We start from the raw sequence: 25,227 nt of genomic DNA, 5'->3' as shown, positions 1-25,227 counted from the left end.
ACCCAGGCTTCAGTTCTCCAGCAGGTAAAGGTGGGTCGCACCCCACTGCGTGGGAATGGTAAGGTATGAAGAGCTGCCAGGTGCCCAGATCCTGCGGCAGAGAGGACCATGTGTATTGTTTTCAGATGGACTTGTTGAGCTCACTCAAACCTGGCATTCACGCTACCGTAGGGCTTTAAATAGAAAGACAGTATGTGTCTTAGCTTAACACCAGAAGGAGACGGTTTGCACTCTCTCCTTCCTCCACATACTGTGCTTCATATACTGACGTGCTTGGCATTCCTTTAAATTTTGTGAATTGCTGGGGAAAAAAAAAAAACCCTCCTTTTGAATTTTTTTTCCCCCTTCTTTCCCTTAAAGCCCTGCCTTGCCCCGCAGCCCCTGTCCCTCGGCGGCTGCGTGGGGCGGCTGCCACACGGTGGCATCCAGGTATCTGCCAGGGAGCAAACCTCCAGGGTGGGAGGGGTTGGGGTTGGGTTTTTCCTGCCCCAAAGTGACTTTACAATAGAAGAAATACTGTATAATTCTATCTCTGAGACCCATTTCTGTCCCCTGAGGCTCTTCAGGGGTGACACAGAGCGGAGATGCACCACTGCAGGGAAGCTCGAGTGGTATCTCATGTTTTTTTCCCTACATATATTATATTATTTTCATATTATTTTTTTTTAGCTTTTCATTTACTAATTTAATTCACCCCCTCCTCAAGAGGATGAAAAAAAAAAAAAAAACAACAAAAAAACCCCAACTAAACCCAAACAGCGAGAGCTTTGTTTTTGTTTCCATGGGAATCCTGTGAGAGGGGGAGAGTGTGAAAGAAAACTGAAATATTCTGGCCAAATCCGGGAAGATTTGGATCCCGAGCAGCCCCCGGGCTGTCTCGGAGCATCTCGTGTCCAGGGGTCCCGCTGTCCCCTGGCCGTGCAGGCAGGGAGGACCGGGATGGGACTGCTCCTGTGTCACGGGGAGCATTCCCGTGCTGCGGAGCTGTGCCAGAAAAAGCAATTTGGGTGGGAGAAGATACTCCTACAACTCCCAGGGGGCACCGTGGCCGAGTCAGGCCGTCATGTTCAAGTGCCTGTCATCAAAACTTCCTCCCCAGCCTCTTCCTCCAAAGTTAGGAGGACAATTGTGGTCCTTGAAGGGGGAAGGAAAAAAAAAAGAATTACTTGACAATGTGATTTCCGCAAACACCCCCCTCCCCTTTTCCTTTTGGAATCCTGGTGTTACGGGACAAAACAACAAAAATTGTTTTCTCGGTGCGTGTATGTGGCTTAATGCCAGTTGGCCCACGTTAGGTGGTCTCGGGGCTGCTCCATCCTTGGCAGCATCACCAGGGGCTGCCCCGGCGCGGACCCTGGGGGGTTCTCCTGGGGTGTCTGGTGCACACGTCCGTGGGGCTCCATCCACCCACTGCGGGTGTTGTGGTGGTCTCGGCAGTCGGAGCCCGGCAGCGTTCTGCCCCATCTCTCTGTGCACCCCATGGGAGCACGGTCAGGCTCTTTCTCGTTGCACTGCTCTGAAACGGCTACAGCAAAACACATTTCCAGTTCCTAGTGAGGTGACACACAGGGTACAACCACCCTGTTGTCCTAAAGAGCTGCAGAGTCGCTGTGGAACGTGGCAAGTGAATGACCATTTGAAAACCTGGCAGAGGAGTGGCAGAACCACCACCACTCACAGACCCGTTGCTCTACAGGCAGTACGGCTTCAGCAGAGGTTGTGGACAGGGTGCAGGAGCAGGAGGCACGGTGATGTCCCGTGCTGGAGCTTGCAAGCCTCGTGAGATGCCAAAGCCAGCCCTCATCTCACCGCCAGGCAATGCAGCCGGTTCCTCCCTCCCCTGGGGCTTTGCAGGCTCCTTCCCAGATGGGACCCAACGGGGGGAAAAATTACCCCCCAGTTTTTCCCCTATCATAAAATAGAATCATAGAACGGTTAGAGTTGGAAAGGACCTTAAAGATCACCTGGTTCCAACCCCCAACCCCCTGCCCTGGGCAGGGACACCTCCCACCAGCCCAGGTTGCTCAAAGCCTCATTCAGCCTGACCTTGAACACCTCCAGGGATGGGGCAGCCACAGCTTCTTTGCAGAAGCACCAGCATCACCCGCACTCGGGGCCAGGAAGCATCTGTGTGGCTAAAAGGGAAACACAAGGAGGAAAAAGGTCCTGCAGGTTGTCTGCAGACCTGAAGGACCGGCAGAGGACTGCTCAACTCAAGCAACTGATGGTTTGTTTGCTTGGTTTTGCCACCTTTGATACCTCACCTAACCAGGAATGTGTCGGTTGCTGTGAACGGTATCAGCTGAAATGCTGCCTTTCCCCCTGTTCGCGTTTGTGATGCCAAGTGGTGACCAAGAGGGAGGGTGAGGTCCTTATTGAAAAAAAAAAAAAACAATCCCTTTTTCTTTTCCTGGGTTATCTTTTAGCTGTTGGATCGGGTTTGGTGTGCAGCAGCAAAGGCTCTTAGTCTTCAAAAAGCCCTTCCGCAGATGCCTCTATATGCCTCATGTATCCCCACTTTTGGCCAGCTCATTAGGCATGACAATGGAAAATTTCAAAGAGAAGAAAAAACATGAATGAAATGCAACTAAATAAAATTAAAAAAATGATTCCTAATTGTTTGGATGGTCGCATCCGGAGGGTAGTGGTCAACTGCTCCAGATGGAGGTTGGTGACAAGTGGTGTCCCTCAGGGGTCCATCCTGGGAGCAGTTAAATATCTTCATCAGTGACACAGTGGGATCAAGTGCACCTTCAGCAAGTTTGCGGATGACACCAAGCTGAGTGGCATGCCTGAGGGACGGGATGCCATCCAGAGGAACCTGGAGAGGCTTGAGAAGTGTGATTCTTATGAGGTTTAACAAGGCCAAGTGCAGAGTCCTGCACCTGGGCTGGGGCAGCCCCCAGTATCAACATGGGCTGGGGGATGAAGGGATTGAGAGCAGCCCTACCAAGGAGGACTTGAGGGTGCTGGTGGATGAGAAGCTGGACATGAGCCGGCACCGTGTACTTGCAGCCCAGAAAGCCAACCATATCCTGGGCGGCATCCAAAGCAGCAAGGCCAGCAGGGCGAGGGGGGGATTCTGCCCCTCTGCTCCGCTCTGGGGAGATCCCACCTGGAGCACTGTGCCCAGCTCTGGGGCCCTCAGCACAAGGACACGGAGCTGTTGGAGCGGGTCCAGAGGAGGCCACGAAGATGCTGGGAGGGCTGGAGCCCCTCTGCTGTGAGGACAGGCTGAGAGAGTTGGGGGCGTTCAGCCTGGAGAAGAGAAGGCTCCGGGGAGACCTTAGAGCGGCCTTTCAGTCCCTAAAGGGGGCCTACGGGAAAGATGGGGACAAACTTTTTATCAGGGCCTGTTGCGACAGGACAAGGGGCAATGGCTTTAAACTAAAAGAGGGAAGATTTAGACTAGATGTAAGGAAGACATTTTTTTACACTGAGGGTGGTGAAACCCTGGCCCAGGTTGCCCAGAGAGGTGGTCGGTGCCCCATCCCTGGAAACATTCCAGGTCAGGTTGGACGGGACTCCGAGTAACCTGGTCTAGTGGAAGATGCCCCTGCTCGTGGTGGGGGGGTTGGACTAGATGGCCTTTAAAGGTCCCTTCCAACCCAAACTATTCTATGATTCACACCTTGGTTTTACAGACTGCAGCGGCATCGGTCGATCCCCGTGTGACTGCCCCGCAGCGCGCTCTCTGCACCAGCATCTCGTGTTAAACAAGAAAACTCCACAGCCCCTGTGACAGCAATAAGTGTCCTTGGGAGTTCCTAAAGATCAAAAAGAAGGTGGGAACAGAGAACCAAAGAAACCCCGACAGACAATATTGTGTTTCTTCAGAGCTTGAGATATTTTTGAAGGTATGTGCCAAGTACCCACTTTATGAATTGCCTCTGGGACGGGGGGAGGTTATGGGAAGTGTAGCAAATCGCTAATGGACACAACGGCATTTCTCCTGGATGAGATGATAACTGTGGGTGGAGAATGTGCTCCGTTGTGGCACTTGGGAGAGGGGAACTGTGCTATGTAGAGGCCAAAATGCTCATCACAGAATCACAAAATGGTAGGGGTCGGAAGGGACCTCTGGAGATCATCTCGTCCAACCCCCCTGCCAGAGCAGGGTCACCCAGAGCAGGTGGCACAGGAACGCGTCCAGGTGGGGTTTGGAATGTCTCCAGAGACGGAGACTCCACCACCTCTCTGGGCAGCCTGTGCCAGGGCTCTGCCACCCTCACAGCAAAGATGTTTAGGTGGAACTCCTCATGTTTAGGTGGAACTTCCTATGTTCATGTTTGTGCCCATTACCTCTTGTCCTGTCCCCGGGCACCACTGAAAAGAGCCTGGCCCCATCCTCCTGACACCCACCCTTTCAGTATTGATAAGTGTTGATAAGGTCCCCCCTCAGCCGTCTTTTTTCCAGACTGAAGAGACCCAAATCCCTCAGCCTTTCTTCATAAGAGAGGTGTGCCATCCCCTCATCATCTCGGTAGCCCTTTGCTGCACCCTCTCCAGCAGTTCCCTGTCCCTCTGGAACTGGGGAGCCCAGACCTGGACACAGTGCTCCAGGTGCGGCCTCACAAAGGCAGCGTAGAGGGGGAGGATGACCCTCGAGAGTGCCTGCTCTCTGCTGCTGCTGGTCTAGCCCTGCTCACAGCCACTGCCAAAATAAACCTAGCAGCAGAGAAATTAAATATGCGTTAACTGAGCTAAGCTTTATGGATTTGTAAAGGTTTGCCAGAATTCAGCCAGCCCGTTGCACGGGTGATGAGCGCTGAAATGAGCGCTGGGCGGGTGGGCAGGGGTTTTTCTGTGGAAACATTCTTCTCTGCGTCTGAGATGTCCCCTCTCTTCGCCAATCTGCTTGGAGAGGTTTGCAGAGATGGGAGATGGCGATGGTCCCCTGCTGACCTCCTGCCCGAGGAAGCTGTGGGCTTAGCAGAGGTGGGGCTGGAAGGCCAGCAGAGATGGGGCATCCTGGGCAGGCGGGTGCCCTGAAGGATGCCCAAGGATGCCTCACATGCTGTCTCTCCACCAGCTCCCATCCCATCTGCTGGCGTAAGCATGAAACCTTTCTTCGGTGTGGGGTAACGTGTTCCTCTCGAGATGGCTTTGCCCACTTTTTGGGGTGGAAAGGTGATGCCAGTGATACAGGGTGACTTTCCGTATTTCCCGTTGCCCCTGTTCTTTGCAGCAGAGTTCCACCCCGCTCTTCTCCGTTGCTTTGTTCTACTGTGACGCTGCACGTTAGAAATGTCCGTGCTGTCTTTTTCCTTGCCCAACACAGCCGGCACCAGTGAGCCACCCTGACTCACGGCTCTCCATAGGTGCTGAGCGTAGCAGTGTTCCGGCTCGACGCCGTGAGTCGAAGGAAGAAGTGTTGCAATGCGATGGGGAACTCACCTTAGATTTCCGAGTTTGATTTTTAAACACGAAGCACATCGCTCATGCTGGTTTAAGCCACTGGTAAGCCAAGTCATAGCAAACCCAGTGTAAACAAGCGAAGCCGATGTGCTGCAGGTGTGCCCATAAACAAAGCAGGTCTTCTTCCGGTGGAAAACGTGGAGATGCTTCGATATTGCACTGCCAGAGCAGGGGTGGGGTCTGTCTCTGAGTTAGCAGTGACCAAAATTGGGTTATTTATCTCATGTAAATTTGAAGACCAATGTTCAGTTCCTCACCATTAAAAAAAAAAAAAAAAATCCTTTAAGAAAAAACCAACCCAACGCAACAACCATATTGAAATCTGGCTCTAGAGACAGAAGCGGGAACACTGAATTCCCTGGAAAAAGTCACCAAGATGTCCCCCCTACAGCTGTGGCGGTGGGAGCTGTAGGACTGCAGACAGGTTTCGGGCATTTCACCAGCACGCAAGACTGTGTTACAGCGATTTAACGTATGGAGGATTTTTGCTTCTCCGCTCGTCAGCTCGACGCTTCTATAGGCACTAAATTTTTCTCCCCCTCTCGCTAAAAAAAAATCTGCTTCCTTGCATATTAAAAAGGGCGTATGGGAAGTAACATGAAAAACGCAGGCAAGTACTGCTCAGTACAAACAATATGTGACCATAATTATTAGGACGTCTTAGGCTAAAAATAACTCCGCATGTGTACTTAATTCATTGTTAATTTGCACTGACTTCCACCACACCCCCCCCCCCCCCGGTTTGTTCCCCACACCAAATGTGATTTCTTGGCAGCGGTGGGGGAAAACTGGCTTCTCCCTGTCGAAGGAAGGGGGTTTGTGTGAGCGGGGTCCAAAAGGGGGGAAAATTGCGCTCCCCGCGAGCGCTGCGTTTGCGTGAGAGCGGAGCCGATCGCTGGCGCCCCTGCACTTGCAGGGCTGCGAAGTTGAAATAAAACAAACAAACAAAAAAAAAAGCTGACTTTCTCCTCACCCTTAATGGATCACTTCTTTATTATTATTTTTTTTTCCCCCCCCTCTCTAACGAGGCGCCCACCATAAGAAGGGGGCAGCACCCATTCCACCCCCCTGCCCTCTCCCTCCACCCTTCCTGCCCGTATCCCAATAGTCTCCTTAACTCGCGGGGAGTGGTTTCCCCTTAATTAGCAAGTGCTCATAGGCTGGAGTGCCTTGTGGGCTGGCTTGGGCTGCGTTTTGCCTTTTTTTTTTTTTTGGTGGTGGTGGTGGAGGGGGGACGACCCAAGCCTGGATGCTGGAGCCGGGGCTGCGGGGCGGCTCCTCGGCGGTGCGGGACCGGGCTGCGGGGCGGTGACCGGACACCGGCGCTTCTTCGGGAAGAAACAAAAAAAAAAACAAAACAACAAAACAAGCCTTGCCGGTTGTTAACAGCACCATGAGGCACCCGCTTCCACGGGGGCAGGAGGTTGGTAGAGGAGGGGGGGGGAAAAAAACGCGGGGCGGTCGCGTCCCCGTCGGGGGTGGGGGGAGGCTGGTGCGCTCCCCGGGCTGCCCCGGCTCGGGTTTGGGGGAGAAAAAGAGCGGATGCTTAAAAGGCAAGGCGCTTATTTTCAACTTCATCCCCTGCTTGGGTTCCTCGCTGAGGCCGGGCGGCGAACTCCGCCAGTGGGAGGTGTTTATCAGCCCTGCAGGACATACTTGGGATGATTTACTAATTTTTCATGCTTTGAAATGGGTAGGTTTGGATCCAGCGAGGCTGGTGAGCCCTGGGCTGGAGTCAGCCTTAGGGTGTGTGTGTGGGGGGGTGCTCTGGATCGGGGAATGCGGTAGCTTTACGTTCGCTGCGAACTTCAGTGTTTCTGAGGTGCGTTTGGCTGGTTTCTCCAAAGCTGGTGAAACCGTGGCTCTGCCCCGTCCCTGTCAGCAGCCACCCTTTCGGGTGGGACATGGGAAAAACCTGAGAGTTTCCCAACGCGCCGGCGGCTGGCTGACACAACCCGTTCCGCTGAGCTGCCAGCTCGGTTTCTTGCAATGAAAGCCCTTTTCTGCCTGTTGCTATTTTTCTTTACTTGGCGCGATGCTCTTTGTTGGTATAGGAGGCTGCTCTTTGGAAATCTTCAGCCCCCAAAACGCCTCCGATCTGGCCTGGGCAAGGATTCAAGCCGGTGCAGCTCCGTTGACTTTGGGAGCGTTTTGCCTGCGCGGTCAGGGCTGTCACGGGCTCTCTGTACACAGCAGGACAATGCGTGTTGTGTGCCCAGGTGTACGTGGTCTCCTAAATCCCTCCTTTAAGTAAATCTGCACGGTGCCTCTGAAGTCAGTCGGGTTCAGTGGCTGTTTGGGGGACAGACACCGGTAGATGAATTGGGTGGACGAAGCTCTGCCGGTCTGATGTTCCTGTGAAGATCGTGAGCAATGGGATGTCACGGCGCGGCTGGCGTGTCCATGGCCGCTGGGACAAACGCTCTCTGTGTGCGTACGGCATTGTGTTTCGTAGCTGCCCGTGTTTGCAGCTCGGGAGGGGGGAACTTGGTTTCGAGTGTCTTTAATCGCTCCAGAATTTGTGTTTTCCTTCTCGTGCTGTCTCTGGCATTTGATAGCATGAGCTCATGCCAGAGGCTCGCAGGTAACTGGGGGACTTAATTTCTGACCGCCTCTTCTCACGATGCTCGCAGGAGTGTTAGCTCTGCGCCTTGGGTCTCGCGGCCAAATCCTGCCCAGTTTGGCCAGGAGTTGGGAAGCTCTGAGTTTAAGCCCTTGGGCCTCGGGCTCCCCTTCCTTTTCAGCTTGACATCGCCCTGCACTGTGTTCGCTATGAATAGCCAGAAAGTCCCTTCCGTCGGGGTAAGTGTCGCCGTGTGATGCTCAGCGCTGCCCAAGGATGGCTGGTCCCTGCCCAGGGGATGGATGCTGAGAACCGGTGGGGGACGGCGGCCACAGCCCCCCTTGTGCCACCGCCCAGCCCCGTGCTCGCCTGCGGCTGGAAGGGGCCCTTCCCCCTGTCCTTTTGCTGTGAAATACCACCAAACCTGCAAAATCAGTTTTTTTTTTCCTGACTGGCTCGGCCAGAGCTTCCTGGGGGAGAGGGTTGAAGTTTATCAAAACAGGCTGGGGAAAAGCCCAGACCCCTCTAAAAAGACCTGTAAAAATGTACAGAGATTCCTGTAGGCTGTGATTCAGCCGATTAAATGAAAGTTTATTGAAAAGTGCGTTTGCTTAATTTTTTTTTTTTTGGCCAAGGTTTAACTTTCCTACTTACAGAAGATTGAAGGATATCACTTAAAAATCCATTTTCACACTTGATTTTGTCCACATACATAATATCCTCCTCTTCGGGATTATTGAAGATTAGTGTTGAGACTCTGGTCTTACTGGAAAAGACTTAATGAAGCGCTTTCTCCTGGGGGCCGCGATGCTCCTCTTATTTTTGGGAGGCTTGAACTCCTGCCACAAATAATGCTGTTGCTGGCAGGTGTCGCCTGAGCTCTCGCAGCTGAGGAAGAGTTTGCTGGGATCGGGATTGCAGCTTCTTTAAACTGCTGAAGATACGTGTATATAAATAAAAATCTAAGCGCTAGGTAGGTAATCTTCGCTGGTGCAATCATTCTTTCGTGAAGCGGGCTGAAATCCCATGCCTCACCTAGAATTTTTTACTGCTTTTCGTACAAGTAGCAAAGTGTAAAGGCTTGTGTCAGCTTGACATTGTCGTCCCCTGTAATTTATGGAGTGCTCTTTAGACTGCTGGTGCGTCTGCAGGAAAGGAAAGATCCCGTGTTTACGGTGAGTCTGCTCTCGAGATTTGAGAAATCTCTTCCTTGATAAATCACGCAAAGGAGCGCAGTTGCGTCTCCTCTGTCGGTTAGTTATGAACTGAACTTGGGTTTTTACGGGTTATTCCCGCTCTGGTAATTGATTTAAAGCAAGTTAGCAAATCTTCAGGGAAAGAATCGTCAGGGGAATGCACTTAACTGCCAGCATTGCCAGAAATTTTACTCCCTTGAAATGAAATCATAAAGAAGATATCAGTTAGTAATGTTCAGACAGGCTTCTAGATCTATGTTCTCTGTCTCTACCTAAGGAAAATACCAAAGGAGAAGCTCGGTCAGTGAAATAACCGAAGCCCCGGAGTACTCTGCTGTAAGAGGCTCCCCTCTCTTATTGCCTTTGTTGCAAACAGGTGGTTCCTTAATTTCACATTGAAACAGCCAGTTGGTAGCGAGTCAATTAAAAAATAGTGATTAAAAAAAAGTTTGAGAGAGGGAACGAGCATTGTACAGTGTCCCTAAATCTGTTTATAATAGAGCTGAGGAAGCAATTTGATTTATTTATTTTTTTTTTTCTTTTCTTCTCCTGGGTGTTGAGTTGCTGGAGTGTCTAATGTCAGTAAGCACCTGGCCTTAGCTGAAGCTGAGGAGGGTGAGAACGAATATTTCATGCCTTTTCCTCCTATTGTCTGGCTGACAATTGGTGATGTGTTTTTTAACTTGCTCTCACATGCCCTGGAAGCTCCTGCCGGCACCGGGAGAGATTTGGTCACGGCTGTGAGTCTGACGGAAGTTGGGGTTGGGTTCTTTTTTCTTTCCCTTCGCAAAACCTTGGCCAACCTTTATTTTTTCTTTTTTTTTTTTTTTTTTTTTTCTTACCAAAAAGAAGGTTTTTTTTCCGGTCTTTATTCAGGTGCTGCTTGCCATGCTTTTTCTGCGCTCTGAGGTGTGGGATGTGTGAGTAGCTGGCACTCAGCCCGGCTTCTTTGCAGTGGGCTGTGTGGGGCCAGACCTTGGCAATGCATATATATTATCGATTTAATTTTTTTGCTTTTATATATATATATATATATAAAAATATTTTCTTTTAACATTTAGCCAGGTGCCCCTGCCTTGCTGCTCACCGTCATGGACTCATGAGCATCTGCCGGATGCACATTCCAGCTCCGCGTGTGCAGACGCCCTGGAAAGCAGAGGGTGGTGGAGGGATTGTGGGGGGGGGGAAAAATGCTCGGCTTGCCAACTTTGCTTTCCAAAATAATTTGCCGTGCTGCTTCCCGACCTGCTTGGCACAGGGTGGCAGGAGGCAGCCGTGGCCCTTAGGGGAGGGGACATGTACCCTTACCCTGGCTCCTGGCGGGAGCAAACAGGAGGGAAACATGGATTTGCAGATCATGAATTATATTTTTTTTATATATATATGTCTTCAGGATTCAGAGTTTTTCTCTGTTTCCATGCAATAATAGTGGGAGGTATCCTATCGCTGGGGTCAGCATCGAGTGCCGTCGCCGCTGCCCCGGGCGCTTCGCACATCCCTCGCTCCTTCTGCCCACGCGCCGCGCTGGCATTTGGTGCTTTTTAGATCCTAAAAACCGATAAACACCAAAACCTGGGGGTTTACGTAATGAAGCGGGAGCGGGGCTGGTGTCTGGCAGACAGCTCGCCTGCGCTGGGATGCCACGTCCCCCGGGCACCCATCTGCTGGCGCGGGGATGGGGGGAGAAGACATCTGGTGGCTGCCGATGCCATGCTGGGGGACCGGGACGGTACTGGGCATCCCCCCGCCACGTGCTGCATCCTCGCCAGGGAGGAGAGGAAGGCACGCACCCCGGCAGCGAGGCAAGTCTGGCCTCTGAGAATAAAAACTTGTAATTTAAAACCAGCTCCGGCCCCCACGAGTCTAAATAGACGCTGGTTGAGGGGAAAACTTGCTAAAAAGGGGTTGGGAAGGGGACGGAGCAACTCGCGGAAGGACTTGGTGCCGCTCCGGCAGCGAGCATGGCCTGCCGGCCGGGTGACAGCACAGCATGTGGTCAGGTTTTATTGCCAAAAAAAAAGAGGTGCGGGATTTTAATATCGAGATAATGACCTCGAGATAGCAATCTTATCGGGCTAACGTGCTTGCTTTGCTGCCAAGAAAATGTGTCCGAGAGTGGGGCCGGGTGGGAATGAACCCGGCAGCGTCTCCTTGGCTCGCGTCCCCTCATCGCCACCGAAGCTGGTGGCGGCCACATGCGGCGTTCGCACCTCCGTGCTCTTCGTTTGATCGTGTTTCTGCAACCGTGTTCCCTTCAAAACTTCCCCTCTGCGCTCTGGGGACGTGGTGCTGGCCATATTGAGCTCCAGCAAATAAAACCGTGCTTCACCTCTAGTAGGGTTTGACAGCAGAGCAGCCAGTCTATATCAGTTATCTTAGTGTAATAACGTTGTCTCTTCCTCCTCCATCCCTTTTTTCTGGCAGAGGAGGCATGGATAAAATAAGAAATGGTCCTCTGCCCTGAGGGACTGACTAAGCAGGGAGAAAGGCTGTAATGAAAATGCAACGTGGATGGTGATGGGGCGGGCGTTTTGTGGGAGAGAAAGAGCATCCCTCTGTTGCCCGCGCTGGGCAAGCTGGGGTGGGGTTTGGGAAGCCTCTTAGAGGGGGGAGCAGGGCTGAGGGATGGAGGGGACGGAAAACCTCATCCCTATTTGCAGATTCACTCAAAATAGAGTCTTTTTCCCTTAAGTGTGGAGTCCTGTTCGGGCTACACTGACAGCAGCAAACGTTCAGGATATTCATGATGTTGAGAGTTATTTCTCTGGTTTACACCTCCGGTGGTGGTGGAAGAATTAAACTGTCATTTCCTTGATTGCCTTGTTCAGGTCAAGCTGTGAGTGGGCCCGATTCCCGTCTTAACATTTTTATTTCTGTCGGTGCAATGAGCCTCACGTGTGCATCCACCACGAGGGCTTTTTTGTCAAATAAGATAAACCCACTGATAAACGCCTGGTGCTCTCCTGGGCTCCTCCAGGGCCGGCGGGGGCACCCCGGTGCTGCTCCTCGTCTCTGGGGGGTGTTTGCAGCCTCTTCACCGTGGTCCGGGCACAGAGGGACCGCTCTTCTCCGGGACGAGCGTCCCGTCCCGGCGCCCCGAGACAAAAGGCAGTGACAGGCAGGCAGACAATGTCCCACAGAGCGCACTCAGACGGCCTCTGTCCCAGCGGGTGATTCACAGCCAGTTGGTGTTTCGGGTTGTCTCGCTGTGTGGGAACTTGCTTCTGCGCTCTCCTCCCATCAGGGTCCCACCGGTGGCGTCCCCCGGGGCTCCTCCGTGCCACTAGCACTGACACAACCCCAAGCTGCGTCCCAGAAACTTCACCCGTTTTACCAGCCAGATTTCGGGGAGGATTTTTTAAAACAGAAATCCTTATTTCTTGTTTTCCCCCCTAGTTTTTATTCCCCCCCCCCCCCCCCACTCCCCAGCAGAACGCAGCCTTCGGATCAGGTGCACCTGGGGCTTCCCTGGCCATGAGTCCTGTGGGCAGCCTCCGGGGATCCCCGCCGTAGAACTAAACCAGCAAGAGTAATTAATTGCACGTTTCCCCCGCTTTCAGTAGCCTGGGGTGTTGTGGCCACGGCAGAACCTCATTACTGTGCCCCGCTCCCTGGCTAAAGGCAACCTCGCTGTTTTGGTTTTTTAATAAAAAAGAAAAAAAATTCGAAGTTTTTTTTTCTCTCTCTCTCAACAAACTTTGGATGTGACACGAAGGAGGTAAAACCAGTGGATATTTTGGCCCTGCATTTTCTCTTTTAGTTCAAGTAAGATGCAGTTACGTGGTGCAGTTGGCCCTTCTGCATGAAGAATGCAGATCTGCCTTGTTTGGTGTTTTCCTGGGTGCAGTGAGAAGCGCCTGTGGGTGCTGGGGTCCCCCATGGAGCTCAGCTGTCCCTTCTCTGTCACGGCTAAAGGGCGGCTGAAACCATTCGGAGGGCGGGCAGCACATCGTATAGTCTTTGCAGAAAGAAAAGCTTTGGTCTCTCTTTCCTCCTCTTCTCAATGTCTATTTATGTAGTCCCCACGAGATGTTCTGAAGTGTATTTTTCCATGACAGAGGTTTCCTGCAAATCGATTTTTTTTTTTTTTGCAAGGGTCCCACCCAGCGTTAAGCCTTACCAAGGAAGAATAGTAGATGACTCACGGTGGCTTTGAAATTTCTGCGGTTAGACCTGATCCTGCTGAGTTTTGGCAGCAATTATGGCAAACAGGCCATTTTGTTCACTGGGGAGAAAGAACTGGCGAGGTGGGAACTGCTGTCTGAGCCTGTTCAGGGTTGGTTTTCTTTTCTCTTCCAAAGCCATCGCTTTTCTTTCTGCCAAACAGCTTTTTTTGTAGATGTCGAAAGCTGCCTGCAGACACCGTCCTGAGCAGCGCTGCTCCAGAAGCTCGTGGCAGCTGAGGGGGGAAAAATAATATTTCAGTTTTGTCTCGTCGCGTGCAGCGGCCCATCTTGCGCTGAGGTCTGGAGGGTTGAGCGTGTAAGTCGTAACCTCAGTGCTCTGATTTCCTGTAGGAAGGCGTGGAAAAATACTGTACAGGGGTTCTCACAGAACGAGAAGGAGCTGCGGGGCATCTCCGGCTTGGCCAGACACCCGCGTTGCTTGTAAGGTGCTGGAGGTCTGGCTACGGGAGAGCAATGAGGAGGCAGCTGAGGCTCGATTTGAGTTCAGACATGAGCATCATCTTCCACTGCCTGCCATCAACGTGCTTCTGTACCAGCTTGGAGGCATTATTTTTTTTTTTTTTTCCCCCCTCTGGGAAGGAAGAGAAAAAAATATATCCGAAGCATCCATTTTGTTCTAAGGAAGCTGTCAGTATTGTCAATGTGTGTAAATGAGCTATTTTGCATAAATTTGCAGGTGTTTAGTTGTATTTAAGCAAGAAACATAGAGGAGCTATTCTGTTTTTGCAAGTTACTTCTTTGCAATGAGCGATTTTTCCATTGTGATTGCCTGGATTTGATCTCAGTTCGGCAAGTACCGACCTGAAACCTCAGCCCTTGTTCCAGGGTTACTTCTTAAGTCAGAATTGAATTTCTGTAATTTGCTCATCCTTAATTCTGATAATCAAACGCTTCAAGGTATAGAAAAATTAACTTTTCAGTAACTCAAGTACCCTGTGTCCTGAGTGCTGTCATGATCCCATGGAAGGTCGTATGGAGATCCCATGGAGGTCTCCTTTGGAGAGGCTGGTTCACAAAGCCACCTGAAGCCCTCCGTAAAGTCTTGGGGACAACATCACCTTTGCCCTCTGAGTTTTGCTCACAACTTCTCTTACAGTTTACCTCTGGGACTTCCCCAAGCCAACTGTTTTCTTCTTGTAAACTAGATGTTCTCAAATATTTGTTTTAACTGGCCAGGGAGAAGGAGAACACATTTCTTGGGAGGCCTTCACGTTGTCCTAGATCCGCAGATCCTGTTCATGACTGGTAGGAGATTTCCGGGTGTGAAGCGGAGGTGGAGGGCTGATGTTTGCCCATGTTGGTGCTTGCTGTTGGTCGTAGCAAAGGCTAAGCAGCTGCTTTTGGAAATGTAGAACAGTAGCAGGCACGTGTTGTTGCTGGCTCCTTGGGTACGATGCCTTATTGTACGATGGGCACGTGGTGGTGGGTGTCCCAGCTTGGTCGTGGGACCTGAGACCATTGAGCGTTGTAGCTTTTGGGTAGACTAAAGAATGGAAGTTGGCTGAGGATGGAGACATCAAATTCTTGTGGAGTTTATTAGCCAGAATGCATGAAACGTCTTTAAAAGCGTTGCTCAAAATAAATAAACAGGGAGCTTCGGTTTGGAAAAGTGCTAAATCCAGGTTTGCGGACAGGGGTACAGGAGAACTTTGGGGCGATATGAGTGGCTGCACCGTGTCACGGGGCTTTGCACCGGTGTCCTGGGCAGGGACAGCGGGTGACAGTGCTCTCGGGGTGGTGCTGGGTCCTATCTGGGATGGGGACACAGTGGGATGCTGACTGAGGAGCTGTGACATCCCCTTGCTGGGACGGCTGGAGGTGTCCCCAAGGTGCCACAGCTCCTTCTGCTCCAATCAACCTGACGTTCCTCCCATGCTTTGGGTTCACCAAAGTACGTCCCTGACGCTGGGTGTGCAGGAAGCAAACAGCTTTGCAGAGGTTAATGTTCAGCGGGCACGGTGACAGGGTTCATTCACACCACCAGGAAGCCACGGAACGGAATGGCACCGTGCGATTGCCTGCAGGGACCCAGGGGATGACCGGGTGGGGGGACACACAGCAGCCATTGGTATGGCACGTTGGTCCCAGCCACGCACCCTGTGCTTTGGGGGGGGCTTTCTGTAAGAGGGACAAAAGCAGCAACAAAACCTAGGTGGTGGTCACCATGCAGCGGTTGTCCTTGAAGGTGGCAGGGCCCCCGGGAAGCCACCATGGGAGGTGAGCCTGTGCCTTGAACCCCCCAGGCAGGGGTGGGAACTTGGCTGCAGCTCGAATGGGAGCTGTGGTGGTACCTTCTCGCTCCACCATGGCCTTCTGCTCATGCCAACTGGGTTTTTTTTTCCCCAATTACAACTATTTGATGAATTCCATTAAAAAAAAAATAAAAATCACGACAACAGAAAAGACATTTTACCAAAGCAATAAGCTATCAGTAAAAATACATGGTCTCAGTTTGCTACTCCTAGTTGCTGTGATACCCGCAGAAATTTCTCATTTCTTTGAGCGAGTCGCGTCAAGGGTCGACAAAACGTTAGCACCCTTCACGTGCTTTTTGCGTCTGGTTTTTTTAACGGCAGGAGGAGAAAAGCAAAATCATGTTCCCACTTCATGGAAACTTGGCAATAAGCAGCGGGGTTGCAGCTGGAGCGAGGATGGGGATGTCTTGATACGTACCTGCACTCCCTGCCTTGATATAGAGCATCCGTACGTGGGAGATCCTCTTGCAGTTGCCCAGATCCCTCCCCGAGCGTGGGCTGTGATGCTTTCCCCGGCTTTAGTTTTTCTGGCCAGAGTTATGTGAAGATCTGTAAGTGTTTGCATTTATCAGCTGCCACCGAACCCCGCTGTGGGATGGAGGTGCCGGGCTGCCTTCCAGCGCGCCCGCTCGGCTCCCAGCTGCTGAAATTCCCTGCGGAAATGCAGCTTGGCAGGTGGCGGTCGCTGGAGCAGCCGTGGCACCAGGAGATACCAGAATAGCGTTGAGTGATGTGTAGGACATAGCGTTGAGTGATGTATAGGACATCAGCTGCATAGACGCCTATACATTTAGATCATGAAAATATGCCCTGTATTTATATGACGTCTTCAACTATATATAAGAGCGGCAGCAATGCTTACCATCCCGCGGGCACCACCGTGGTCCTTGTCACCTCTGATGGCTGTGGAGGTGGCTACTCCAAGAATGCTTTGCACTACGTTATCACCCTGGCAAGGTTCTTGGTGTTAGGATTTTATATAAAGGTTTTACGGCCAAGCTCTGTGTGCCTGCCAGCACTTTGAAGTGCTGTGTCCTTTGATGTTCCTACTGTTTGTGCTCTTTAAAGCAGGTACTTTTTCCAGCCCCTTGTTTCCCTCCGCTTGAGACTCCCTTTGCCACCCTCTGGTGTGGGGTTTGGGGATGCTGAGATGGTGCTGATGTCCGAGGTGGTTTCAGCCATTTCCCATTGCCATCCAGAGGGACCTTCACAGGCTGGAGGCCACGAAGATGCTGGGAGGGCTGGAGCCTCTCTGCTGTGAGGACAGGCTGAGAGAGTTGGGGGGGTTCAGCCTGGAGAAGAGAAGGCTCCGGGGAGACCTTAGAGCCCCTTCCAGTCCCTAAAGGGGCTCCAGGAGAGATGGGGAGGGACTGCTTGCAAGGGCATGTAGGGATAGGACAAGGGGTAATGGCTTCAAACTGGAAGAGGAGAGATTTAGATTAGATGTTAGGAAGAAGCTGCTTCCTGTGAGGGTGGTGAGCCCCTGGCCCAGGTTGCCCAGAGAAGCTGTGGCTGCCCCATCCCTGGAGGGGTTCAAGGCCAGGCTGGACGGGGCTTGGAGCAACCTGGGCTGGTGGGAGGTGTCCCTGCCCAGGGCAGGGGGTGGCACTGGATGGTCTTTAAGGTCCCTTCCCACCCAAACCATTCTGGGATTCTCTGCAGCCACAGCACCAGTGGGTCTCTGTGGGTAGATAGTCGAGTGCTGGAGGCTCTGGGCGTCCCCTGTCCTGGCTTTGGCGGGTGTTACGCTCGGTGCCCCCGAGTTCAGGGGTGCAGAGCGTGTGTCGTGGCCGCGTTAGAGGGTTTGTGGTGATCCGGGGCTTGAGCACAGCTCCTCGGAGGGTGCCCGGCACGAGGTGCTAGGCGTCTGTGCCCAGGGAATCCAAAACACGCTGATGAATACGTGTGCGAAGGGATGGCATTAATCACCAATAAATACCTACTGGAGGCAGCCTGGGGAGCGCGGGTGTGCTGCCGGGCAGGGGGGAGCGGGAGCCACAACAACCAGCACATCAGCCTGACATCAGCAGCTGCTGCTCATCGGGGATGTTTACGTTTTGGTTTTTTTTTTTTTTTTTTCTTTTGTGTCACTGTTCCGTAAAGCAAATAAAATGAGTCCTTGGGAAGGGCCTGACGCTTAGGCTGGTCCTGGGTGTGGGGAGAAATGCAGCACGGGGGGGGGGTGTTTCTGACTGGAGCAGTGGGTTAGTCAGCGGGTGATGACGGTTCTGACCGGCGATGACCAGTGCCTTACCTCACCCTTCCCCTTCACCCGCCCGTTTCTTCAGTCGTGCGTTTTCTCTCGCACTGGCGCTGGGGGATGGATGCCACAGGACCCGGTACGGGGGTACTGGAGGACCCAGAAGGGGCTCTGCCCCAGCCTGCATAGCACAGCAGAGTCCTCCGTAGATTTACCTGCTATTTCCAGGCAATCCCAGTCTGGAAGCGTCTCATCCCCTATTTCAAAGAGGGCGTGGGGATTCCCATGATTTACAGCTTTTCCTCCGGGCAGGCTGTGAGCCTCACGCCGAAAGGGCTATGGAAATCAGTGGAGCAGAACCAAGGAACCGCGCCGCAGTCATTAAAGCGTGAAGCGCTAATTGGTTGCTGCTTTTAGAGGTATTAGTGTGAGATGTAGGAACTCTGTGAGAATAATTGTTTTGGAAACAGTGTTTTATAATATTTTGGTTTTATCAGGACTAGGACAAAGATAAGAAATTTAGGTCAGGACTGTGTCAGAACATGACGTTTATTGTTGATTTTGGTACGTATTTCAGTTCTTCTCCAGCTCCAGATCTTTCTAGGATGGGAACAATCCTTCTTTTTTTTTAATTATTGTTTTATTCAAGGGTTGTTTTGTGTGCTTTAAAAAAATAAACCCTAATTCTCTTGTGCTGTCCCTGTAGTATGAGCACCCAGAAGGGCAGATTTTTAGGAGGCGTCTCCGTGTGCCGTGCCGGCTGCTTGCTCATCCGGCTAAATAGCTTCCATGCACTGAACGTAAGAGCAGGGTTAAGTCATTGCTGAGCATTTTTGAACGCCCCTGTCCTTTAATTTCATATTTAAGGAATGTAACGTGCTACCTGCCATCTACGAGAACCCCTGGATTTTGATGAGCGTGGGAGGCTGTACTGAAAAATAAAATCAGTGCGTATCTTTTTTGCTTTGTACGGGTGTGTGGTTGTCCTGGGCTGGAAAAGCAGGACCCTCTTTGCAGATGCTGGTGGGGATCCCAAGCCAAGGGGGTGTTTCCCGGCTGCTCGGTGGAGGTCTGACGCCTGCCCAGGACTATGGAAGGAAGGTGTGCCAGGGTGGATATCTGTGGCTGGTGCCAAGCCTGGCAAATAACTCCTCAAAAAAGGGTTCTTGTCGGCTGAGGGTATTTCTCCATGGAGTGGTCCAAAGCTAATTTTAGGTTTAAAATGTGATGAATTAGGAACTGTTTACGTGGAAAAAGCTCCATCACCACCAGGCAGGGCAAATAGCTGTTGAGGGCATCACGCGTAGGATTTCCTTGGCGTCTGGTCTGGGCTCTCAGTGCCTGTGTATCACCCAGGCCGCTGGCAGCAGCGGGAGGAGAGAGGAAATTCATGGTTCAAGTCGTTTGGGTTTTGTTTTGGGTTGGGTTGTTTGTTTTGTTTTTTGTTTTTTTTTCTTTTAAATGACACCATCTCGTTGCCCTGTTTTAGCCTGAGCCCATCTGTTTCGCTCCGTGCAGCCACGGAGGCTCGCGTGGGTCGCGGCACCGGCACCGCCTGCGGGATAAAACCAACTATGGGAACAGAGGTGGCTTGTCCCAGCCTTTGACCCGAAGGTCACTGCACTGGGAGAGATGTCATGAGAACTGGAATGAGGGTAATTTTCAGGGATTATAGCGTTTCTCGCCGTGGGGATGGGAGTTAATGTAGAGCATCAAACCCTGGGAGGCGTTAGCAGGAAATGCCTGTTTTTACTGGACGTATTTTCTCTTTCCCTCCTCCCCTCTTTCCCAAATGAAGGCTTTGTCGCTTTCGTAGCTCTGCGTGGTGCTTGTCGGCATCGTAACCTCGTTAGGGAGCAGCGATTAGCTGAGCTTGTTGCAGATCTGCCACGATACACATTAGAGAATAAACTCGGCTGACCAGATTGTAGGTAGTCTGCGCTATTACCAGCTGCAGACATTTTCACATCAGGACTCGAATGTCTTCAAAAGGCAAAACTGTTCATGAATATTTACTAAAATATGCATTTCTGCCTTCCAGTTTCTGTGCCTTTAAAGCCGTGCTTTTGTTGTCCTTTGCAACAAGTAGAAAAACACCGTTTCTTTAGCAAAGGCTGAGATTGTCATATGATCCCCTAAGTAATAACTTGGGGTTAAAGCATAACCAAAATGGCAAATAATAAAAATAGATACCGGGCTTGCGAAGTTGCAGGATTGAGCTAGGGGTTTGCAATACATTCACAAGGGTTTAAGGATTAATGGAGTTCATTTTGGGTTTTATAGTCATTTTTCTGGTAGTCGCAACCTCGATTTTTGGTGCAGTTGCTATTTCCAATGTCTATATTTTACTAGTTCAAGAGGTTTGGGGCCCCCGTGCTGTGGGGACAGACAGGCAAAGGGAGGCAGAGGGCTGAAATTGTGCTTGGAAGAGGAAATAATTAATCTGAAAATTGGGCTGGACAAAGATGTGAACAGTGTGTGGTGGTGGTGGTGGGGGGTGTGTTGTATGTTTTTTCCCTTTTCCAGGTTTTTTTTTTTTTTTTTTTACCATCTACCTTTTTCCTTGTTTGCTCATACTTTCTGAAGTTTTCCTTTACTGATGAGGTTTTTTAATTAGTTTTTCCTCCTTGCTGCTTTTGCCCAGGCAGACTTTGAGCCGGGCCTTCCCTCTGTCTGTACACAGGTGGCCGTGCCGGCTCCTGGCTGCCTGGAGGGCAGGTTTGGGTGCTGGGGGTCTCTGGAGGGAGCCGGGACTGATGTTCCTCTTCCCCTGTTGTTATAAAGTCTCCCCGGAGTCTTCCCTTCTCCAGGCTTGTTTTTCCTTTCTGTTTGTTTTTTTTTTTTTTTTTTTTCCCTTTAACAAACTGCTGCCTAATTGCTGACCTGGATGGCAACAGCCAAATCCTGAGATTTTTGTCCCTAATAAACTTCATCCCATTATTTCCACCCTTCTGCAATTTGCTGAGTATCGTTTGAGTTCTCCCTCTGTCCTTCACGTAATTGCAGCCTCCGAAGCTGACAGTACCAGCAGGTTTTTCCGAGCCCATTCTCTGGCCCGTCGTTAGCGCAGGTGGCGAGTGGCCCTGGCCACACAGGACCTTCTTGGCGCAGCCCTTGTATTTTGCTGTCAAATCGTGGATAACCGTGGCTTGGCATGTGTTTGCACCCAGCTGTGCCCCCGGCCCGTTGCAGATTAACCCGGGCGCATTCCTCCACTTGCCTATGGGAATGCAGGCGGCGTCCGCGTGGAAACTTTGACCAGGAGGTTAAATGGCTCTTATCGAGCAGAGCCGTATAAAGCAATTTACAGAAGCTTTCAGAGGGACGTGGTACATCCCATCCTTCTGTCCGGTCCCCGTGCTGCTCTCCCTGCACCGTGCCCTCCGGCTCGGCAGCAGCCGGCGGTTTCGGGGATGCTCAGCCGCTGCCTGGGTTCGCGGGGTTCTGGCTTGACCGTAGGCAAGTCACGTTTTCCCTCTCCAGCCCATAATCTGGCTCTAATCTCAGCGTGGGGAATCTCGTTGCTGGGACCGACTCGGGTTCAAGTGAGTTTAGACTCTGCTTTATCGCAGGACTTGTCAGTGGCGGCTGCCAAAGCAGCGTTAGCTTTAAAAAAAAAAAAAAAAAAAAATTTAAAAAAATAAAAATACCCCGAGTTATGCAGCCCAGCTGTGGTCCTTAGCAAATTATCGTTGTGTACTGGTTAATTGTTTATCCATTAACTGACTGCGTCAATTATCTGACAAGGGGAGCCCGGCGGTACCTGGCACGGCAGGGCGGGGAGGAGGAGGAGGAGGAGGGAGGATGCTCATCCTTTCCGTGTTGGCTCCTGTCCGCCTGCTTCTCCTCCAGCCCTGTCGATGTGGTATTTGTCTGCTGGTTTCCTTCAAGTGTAATTGCTGGCACGGCGCGTACAAAATTCGTACAGACCTCTTCTTTGGAAAGTGCCTGAAGTTCCCACGAAGCAAGAGCATCTCTTCAGACTAAAAAAAAAAGTAATAAACTGCGTTTTGTTTCCGAACGTGAGTACAGACAGAAGAAATACAAAGTAAGATGCTGCTTTATTTCCTGCTGGAGATAGCCAAAAAAATTCTTTGCCTGGAGCGCCAAGCGGGAAATAAATGGAATTTTATTGTACGCGTCAGTGCATACAGTATTTTCAATATTCTCCCAAGATTCTGCATGTACTTTGGTATAAGCGAAGAGATTGACCCAGTTTTTCTTGATTCAAGTCTGTGGGGATTTATTTTTTTTTTCTTCTGAAGGCAGCTGATTTTGAACATGTTTTTGGGCTTATCAGCCTCTATGTAGTAATAAAATTAGGTACTTGTTTCAAGAACGTTCTTTCAAAAGCTGCTAAACACATGAATTATTAAAATGTTAAATTATTTCCGAGTTACGACATAGCCAGCTCTTTCTGTGGAGCTCACTCGAGAATAATTGCACAGTGTTCCTCGCAGAATTTAACATCAGAAATGTTGAAATTTTTTATTTTTTTTTTTAAAAAAAAAAACGAACCAACATTCTGTCACACAATGTAAGACCTTCCACGAGTATAAATGGGCATCCTTGTATTGACTGCTGTAAAATGCTGCCGGTTTGTCCCATGTGTGTTTTTTTCAGCGTAGCTGTCGGGCTGTGACATTTACTGCAGAGCAGAACAAAGATTGAAGGGACTCTTTGTCACGGAGATGCCCAGGAGCTTGGCTGCCTGCAGGGACCAGAGCTGGGTCTGCAGCCCCACGGCAAGTTGCAGAGCCTGGAGGAGGAGGAGGAGGAGGAAGGCGACGCTTTGCAAATACTGACACGTGCTGAAAGCTTGCGTCAGTGCTAGCGGACATGCCTCACATCTTGGGTGGATTTTGGGGTTTTGTGTGGCTTTTTTTTTTTTAATTTTTTCTTATTTTACAAATTTTTTTTTTGTTAATTTTTTTAATTTAATTTTTTTTTTTAAATATTATTTCTTTTTGTTTTCTTCCTCCTTCCCCGTTTTTGTCCTGACTCAGGCTCCTGGCATGGCTGGGTGGGGATAAAGGTGGGATGTGCTGTAGTCGTCAGTGCCCAAACATCTCCAAGTGCCACTGCCTGGTCACCTGGAGCAGGCAACAGCCTTGCCACTGCCCCCTGTCCCCATCATGAAGCGTCGGTGGGCTGGTCCCCTGCAGTCCCCAGGCTGTAGAAGGGGTGCGAGCTCCCTGGAGGGGTGAGGATGAGCTGCAGCCCCGACCCGTGTGGCTCCCAAGCTTTCTGTGGGCATTTGGGGTGCCCCTGATGCTGCTCTGCTCTGCAGATGGGAGCCCTCCTGGTTGTGACTTGAGCCCGTGGAGACGTGGGAGAGCACAAGACACGCAGAGACCACAGGCAATCATGTGAGGTGCATAAAAACAGAGGAAATCTTAATAACACCAGGAGTTTGCATCGCTAGTTCGATCCCAAGGAAGAACGCTTAACAAAGATGCCTACTGATTTTTCTGAATGAGTTTTTCCCTTGCGCAGCCTAACGTGGGAAACGCAGCGTTGTGTGAATTAAGTCTAGGATTTGGCCAGGCATTAATGTGATTTGTGCTTTTTCTGGTGCATCGTCGTTATTACAGAGCTGGTTGAGGTGACCGGGCGAGTTGATGCAGAAGCTTCCTTGCTTTGCCTTTGAAATCGGTATGTGAAGGTACTCCTAAGCCACAACCAACCCGCTGCAGGTTTTTGTATCTGGAAAGGGAAATATTATGTATTTTCCATTTTTTAAATACAAGTGAAGTGTATGAGTCCTGTGGTCACTGGCATTAGGGGAAATTTTCTCTTGTAGCCTGAAGCTACCTGTGCTTTGTCACCGCTCTGGGCAGTGGTCTCCTGTTGCCTGGGTGGTTGGTGTGTTGGATGGATGTGGGTAAGGGGCTGGAGGGAAGAGGGGGCTACGCGCTGCCAGGGGTTTCCCTCATCCCTGCTGTGCTGAGGTGCTGTGGAAGGGGTGATGACAGCCCTGCTCCTTCCTCCTCCCCAGCCCCCCGTGGCTCCAGCGCGCGGCTCCCTGAGATGTTCCTGAGAGCTGAAGGCCATGCAGCTACGTCGACGCTGAAGAAGATCGCTGCAGACATGAGCAACATCATTGAGAGCCTGGACACCAGGGAGCTCCACTTCGAGGGGGAGGAGGTCGACTCAGAGGTGCTAAATGACCCAAAGGGTGCCGGTGAGTTAACACCCATATGTTCTCACCCCATGTCCCACCTGGATTTAATAACTGTTAATAGGATAAAACCTCAGCAGTTTTGTCAAGCCCAGGCGTTGGCCATGGTTTAGGACCAGGAGGCATTCCTCTTACGCTTGAGCTCTTTGAGTCAAGTCCCTTCTGTGAAAGCATGTCCTTAAGCTCTCTTAAATAAAACCTGGTCTATTTTAGTGGAATTAATGCTGCAGTGTAAATGCTCCCGTGTTAAAGTATTGCAACTACCTGCTGGCTTTCACGCCCTCATTGATGGTGACAAGGCTGTTGAACTAACGGGGTTTGTGGTCCTTCCAGCGTGCATTCCCTTCTCTGCCATCTACCACACTCATGGGTTCAAAGAGCCGGGCACGCAGACGTACCTCACGGGATGTCCTGTCCGAGTGCGTGTGTTGGAAGTTGAACGCTTTACTTCCACAAAGAAGGTCAGAACTTCCAGAAACTTCATTTCATTTCCATGGAACTGTATGAAAATGCTGTTCGTAGGTTAATTCTGCGCGTGCTTGTTGGTGAGCTGAGGAAGCAGGAACGCCCGTGTCTCAGAAAAATGCTCAAGAGAGAAGGTTTCCCATCTTGTTTATAAAACCTAATAAAGCAGAACAAGAAATTGTGAGAGGGAATGATCCTTAAGTAAAATTGAATGAGGGCCCTTTAGATGAGGAGCTGCAGGGAAATGACTTCTATCAAAGCTGCAGCCCTTGTGGTGGTCTTCTCCTCTGCAGGTACCAAGCCCCAATGTTTACACCATCGAGCTGACCCATGGAGAGTTCACCTGGCAGGTGAAAAGGAAGTTCAAGCACTTCCAGGAGTTTCACAGGGAGCTGCTGAGGTACAAAGCCTTTGTGCGCATCCCTATCCCTACCCGGAGGTGAGTGTGCAGCCCTGCGGACGCAGCGGGCTTTGGGGAGATGTCATCTTCTTTTTCTCTTTTAATAACGTATTGGTGTGGCTTCACCGATCCCATTTACTTTGCTGTAAGAAGGAGAGGGCAGAAGAACTTAGTCTCTACAAATATTTAGCAGCTATAATAAAAATATTTAATCTCTGCATATTTAGTAGCTGTAACCTAAGTGGTTCAAGCATCTCTCTGCTGACCCAGAAAGCGCGTTGGGTCCCAGGTCATCAGCTTTTGAGTTGAATTTTGGAGAAGGGTTATGCTAATGCTGGTGGAAATCGTTGGTGCCATGTGGC

General features: G+C 50.9%; 1 protein-coding gene across 3 annotated transcripts in view; it reads left to right on the top strand.

Moving 5' to 3' along the window:
• The window catches only part of PLD1 (phospholipase D1), an 81,904-nt gene that overhangs the window by 8,752 nt on the left and 47,925 nt on the right, over positions 1 to 25,227 (top strand). For 2 of the 3 annotated variants that reach the window (XM_063337501.1, XM_063337498.1), the window contains exons 1-4: positions 6,642 to 6,841; positions 23,818 to 24,003; positions 24,334 to 24,461; positions 24,759 to 24,904. In XM_063337501.1, the coding sequence (XP_063193571.1) occupies positions 23,850 to 24,003; positions 24,334 to 24,461; positions 24,759 to 24,904 (428 nt within the window). In that variant the 5' untranslated portion in view covers positions 6,642 to 6,841; positions 23,818 to 23,849. Of the gene's footprint in view, positions 1 to 3,644; positions 3,858 to 6,641; positions 6,842 to 23,817; positions 24,004 to 24,333; positions 24,462 to 24,758; positions 24,905 to 25,227 lie in introns of those variants that run through there. The other variant, XM_063337499.1, reaches the window with a different exon arrangement.

The sequence above is a fragment of the Chroicocephalus ridibundus genome, chromosome 6 (genome assembly GCF_963924245.1).
Source record: "Chroicocephalus ridibundus chromosome 6, bChrRid1.1, whole genome shotgun sequence".
Taxonomy (NCBI): domain Eukaryota; kingdom Metazoa; phylum Chordata; class Aves; order Charadriiformes; family Laridae; genus Chroicocephalus; species Chroicocephalus ridibundus.
This window is presented reverse-complemented; position numbering and strand designations above follow the sequence as displayed.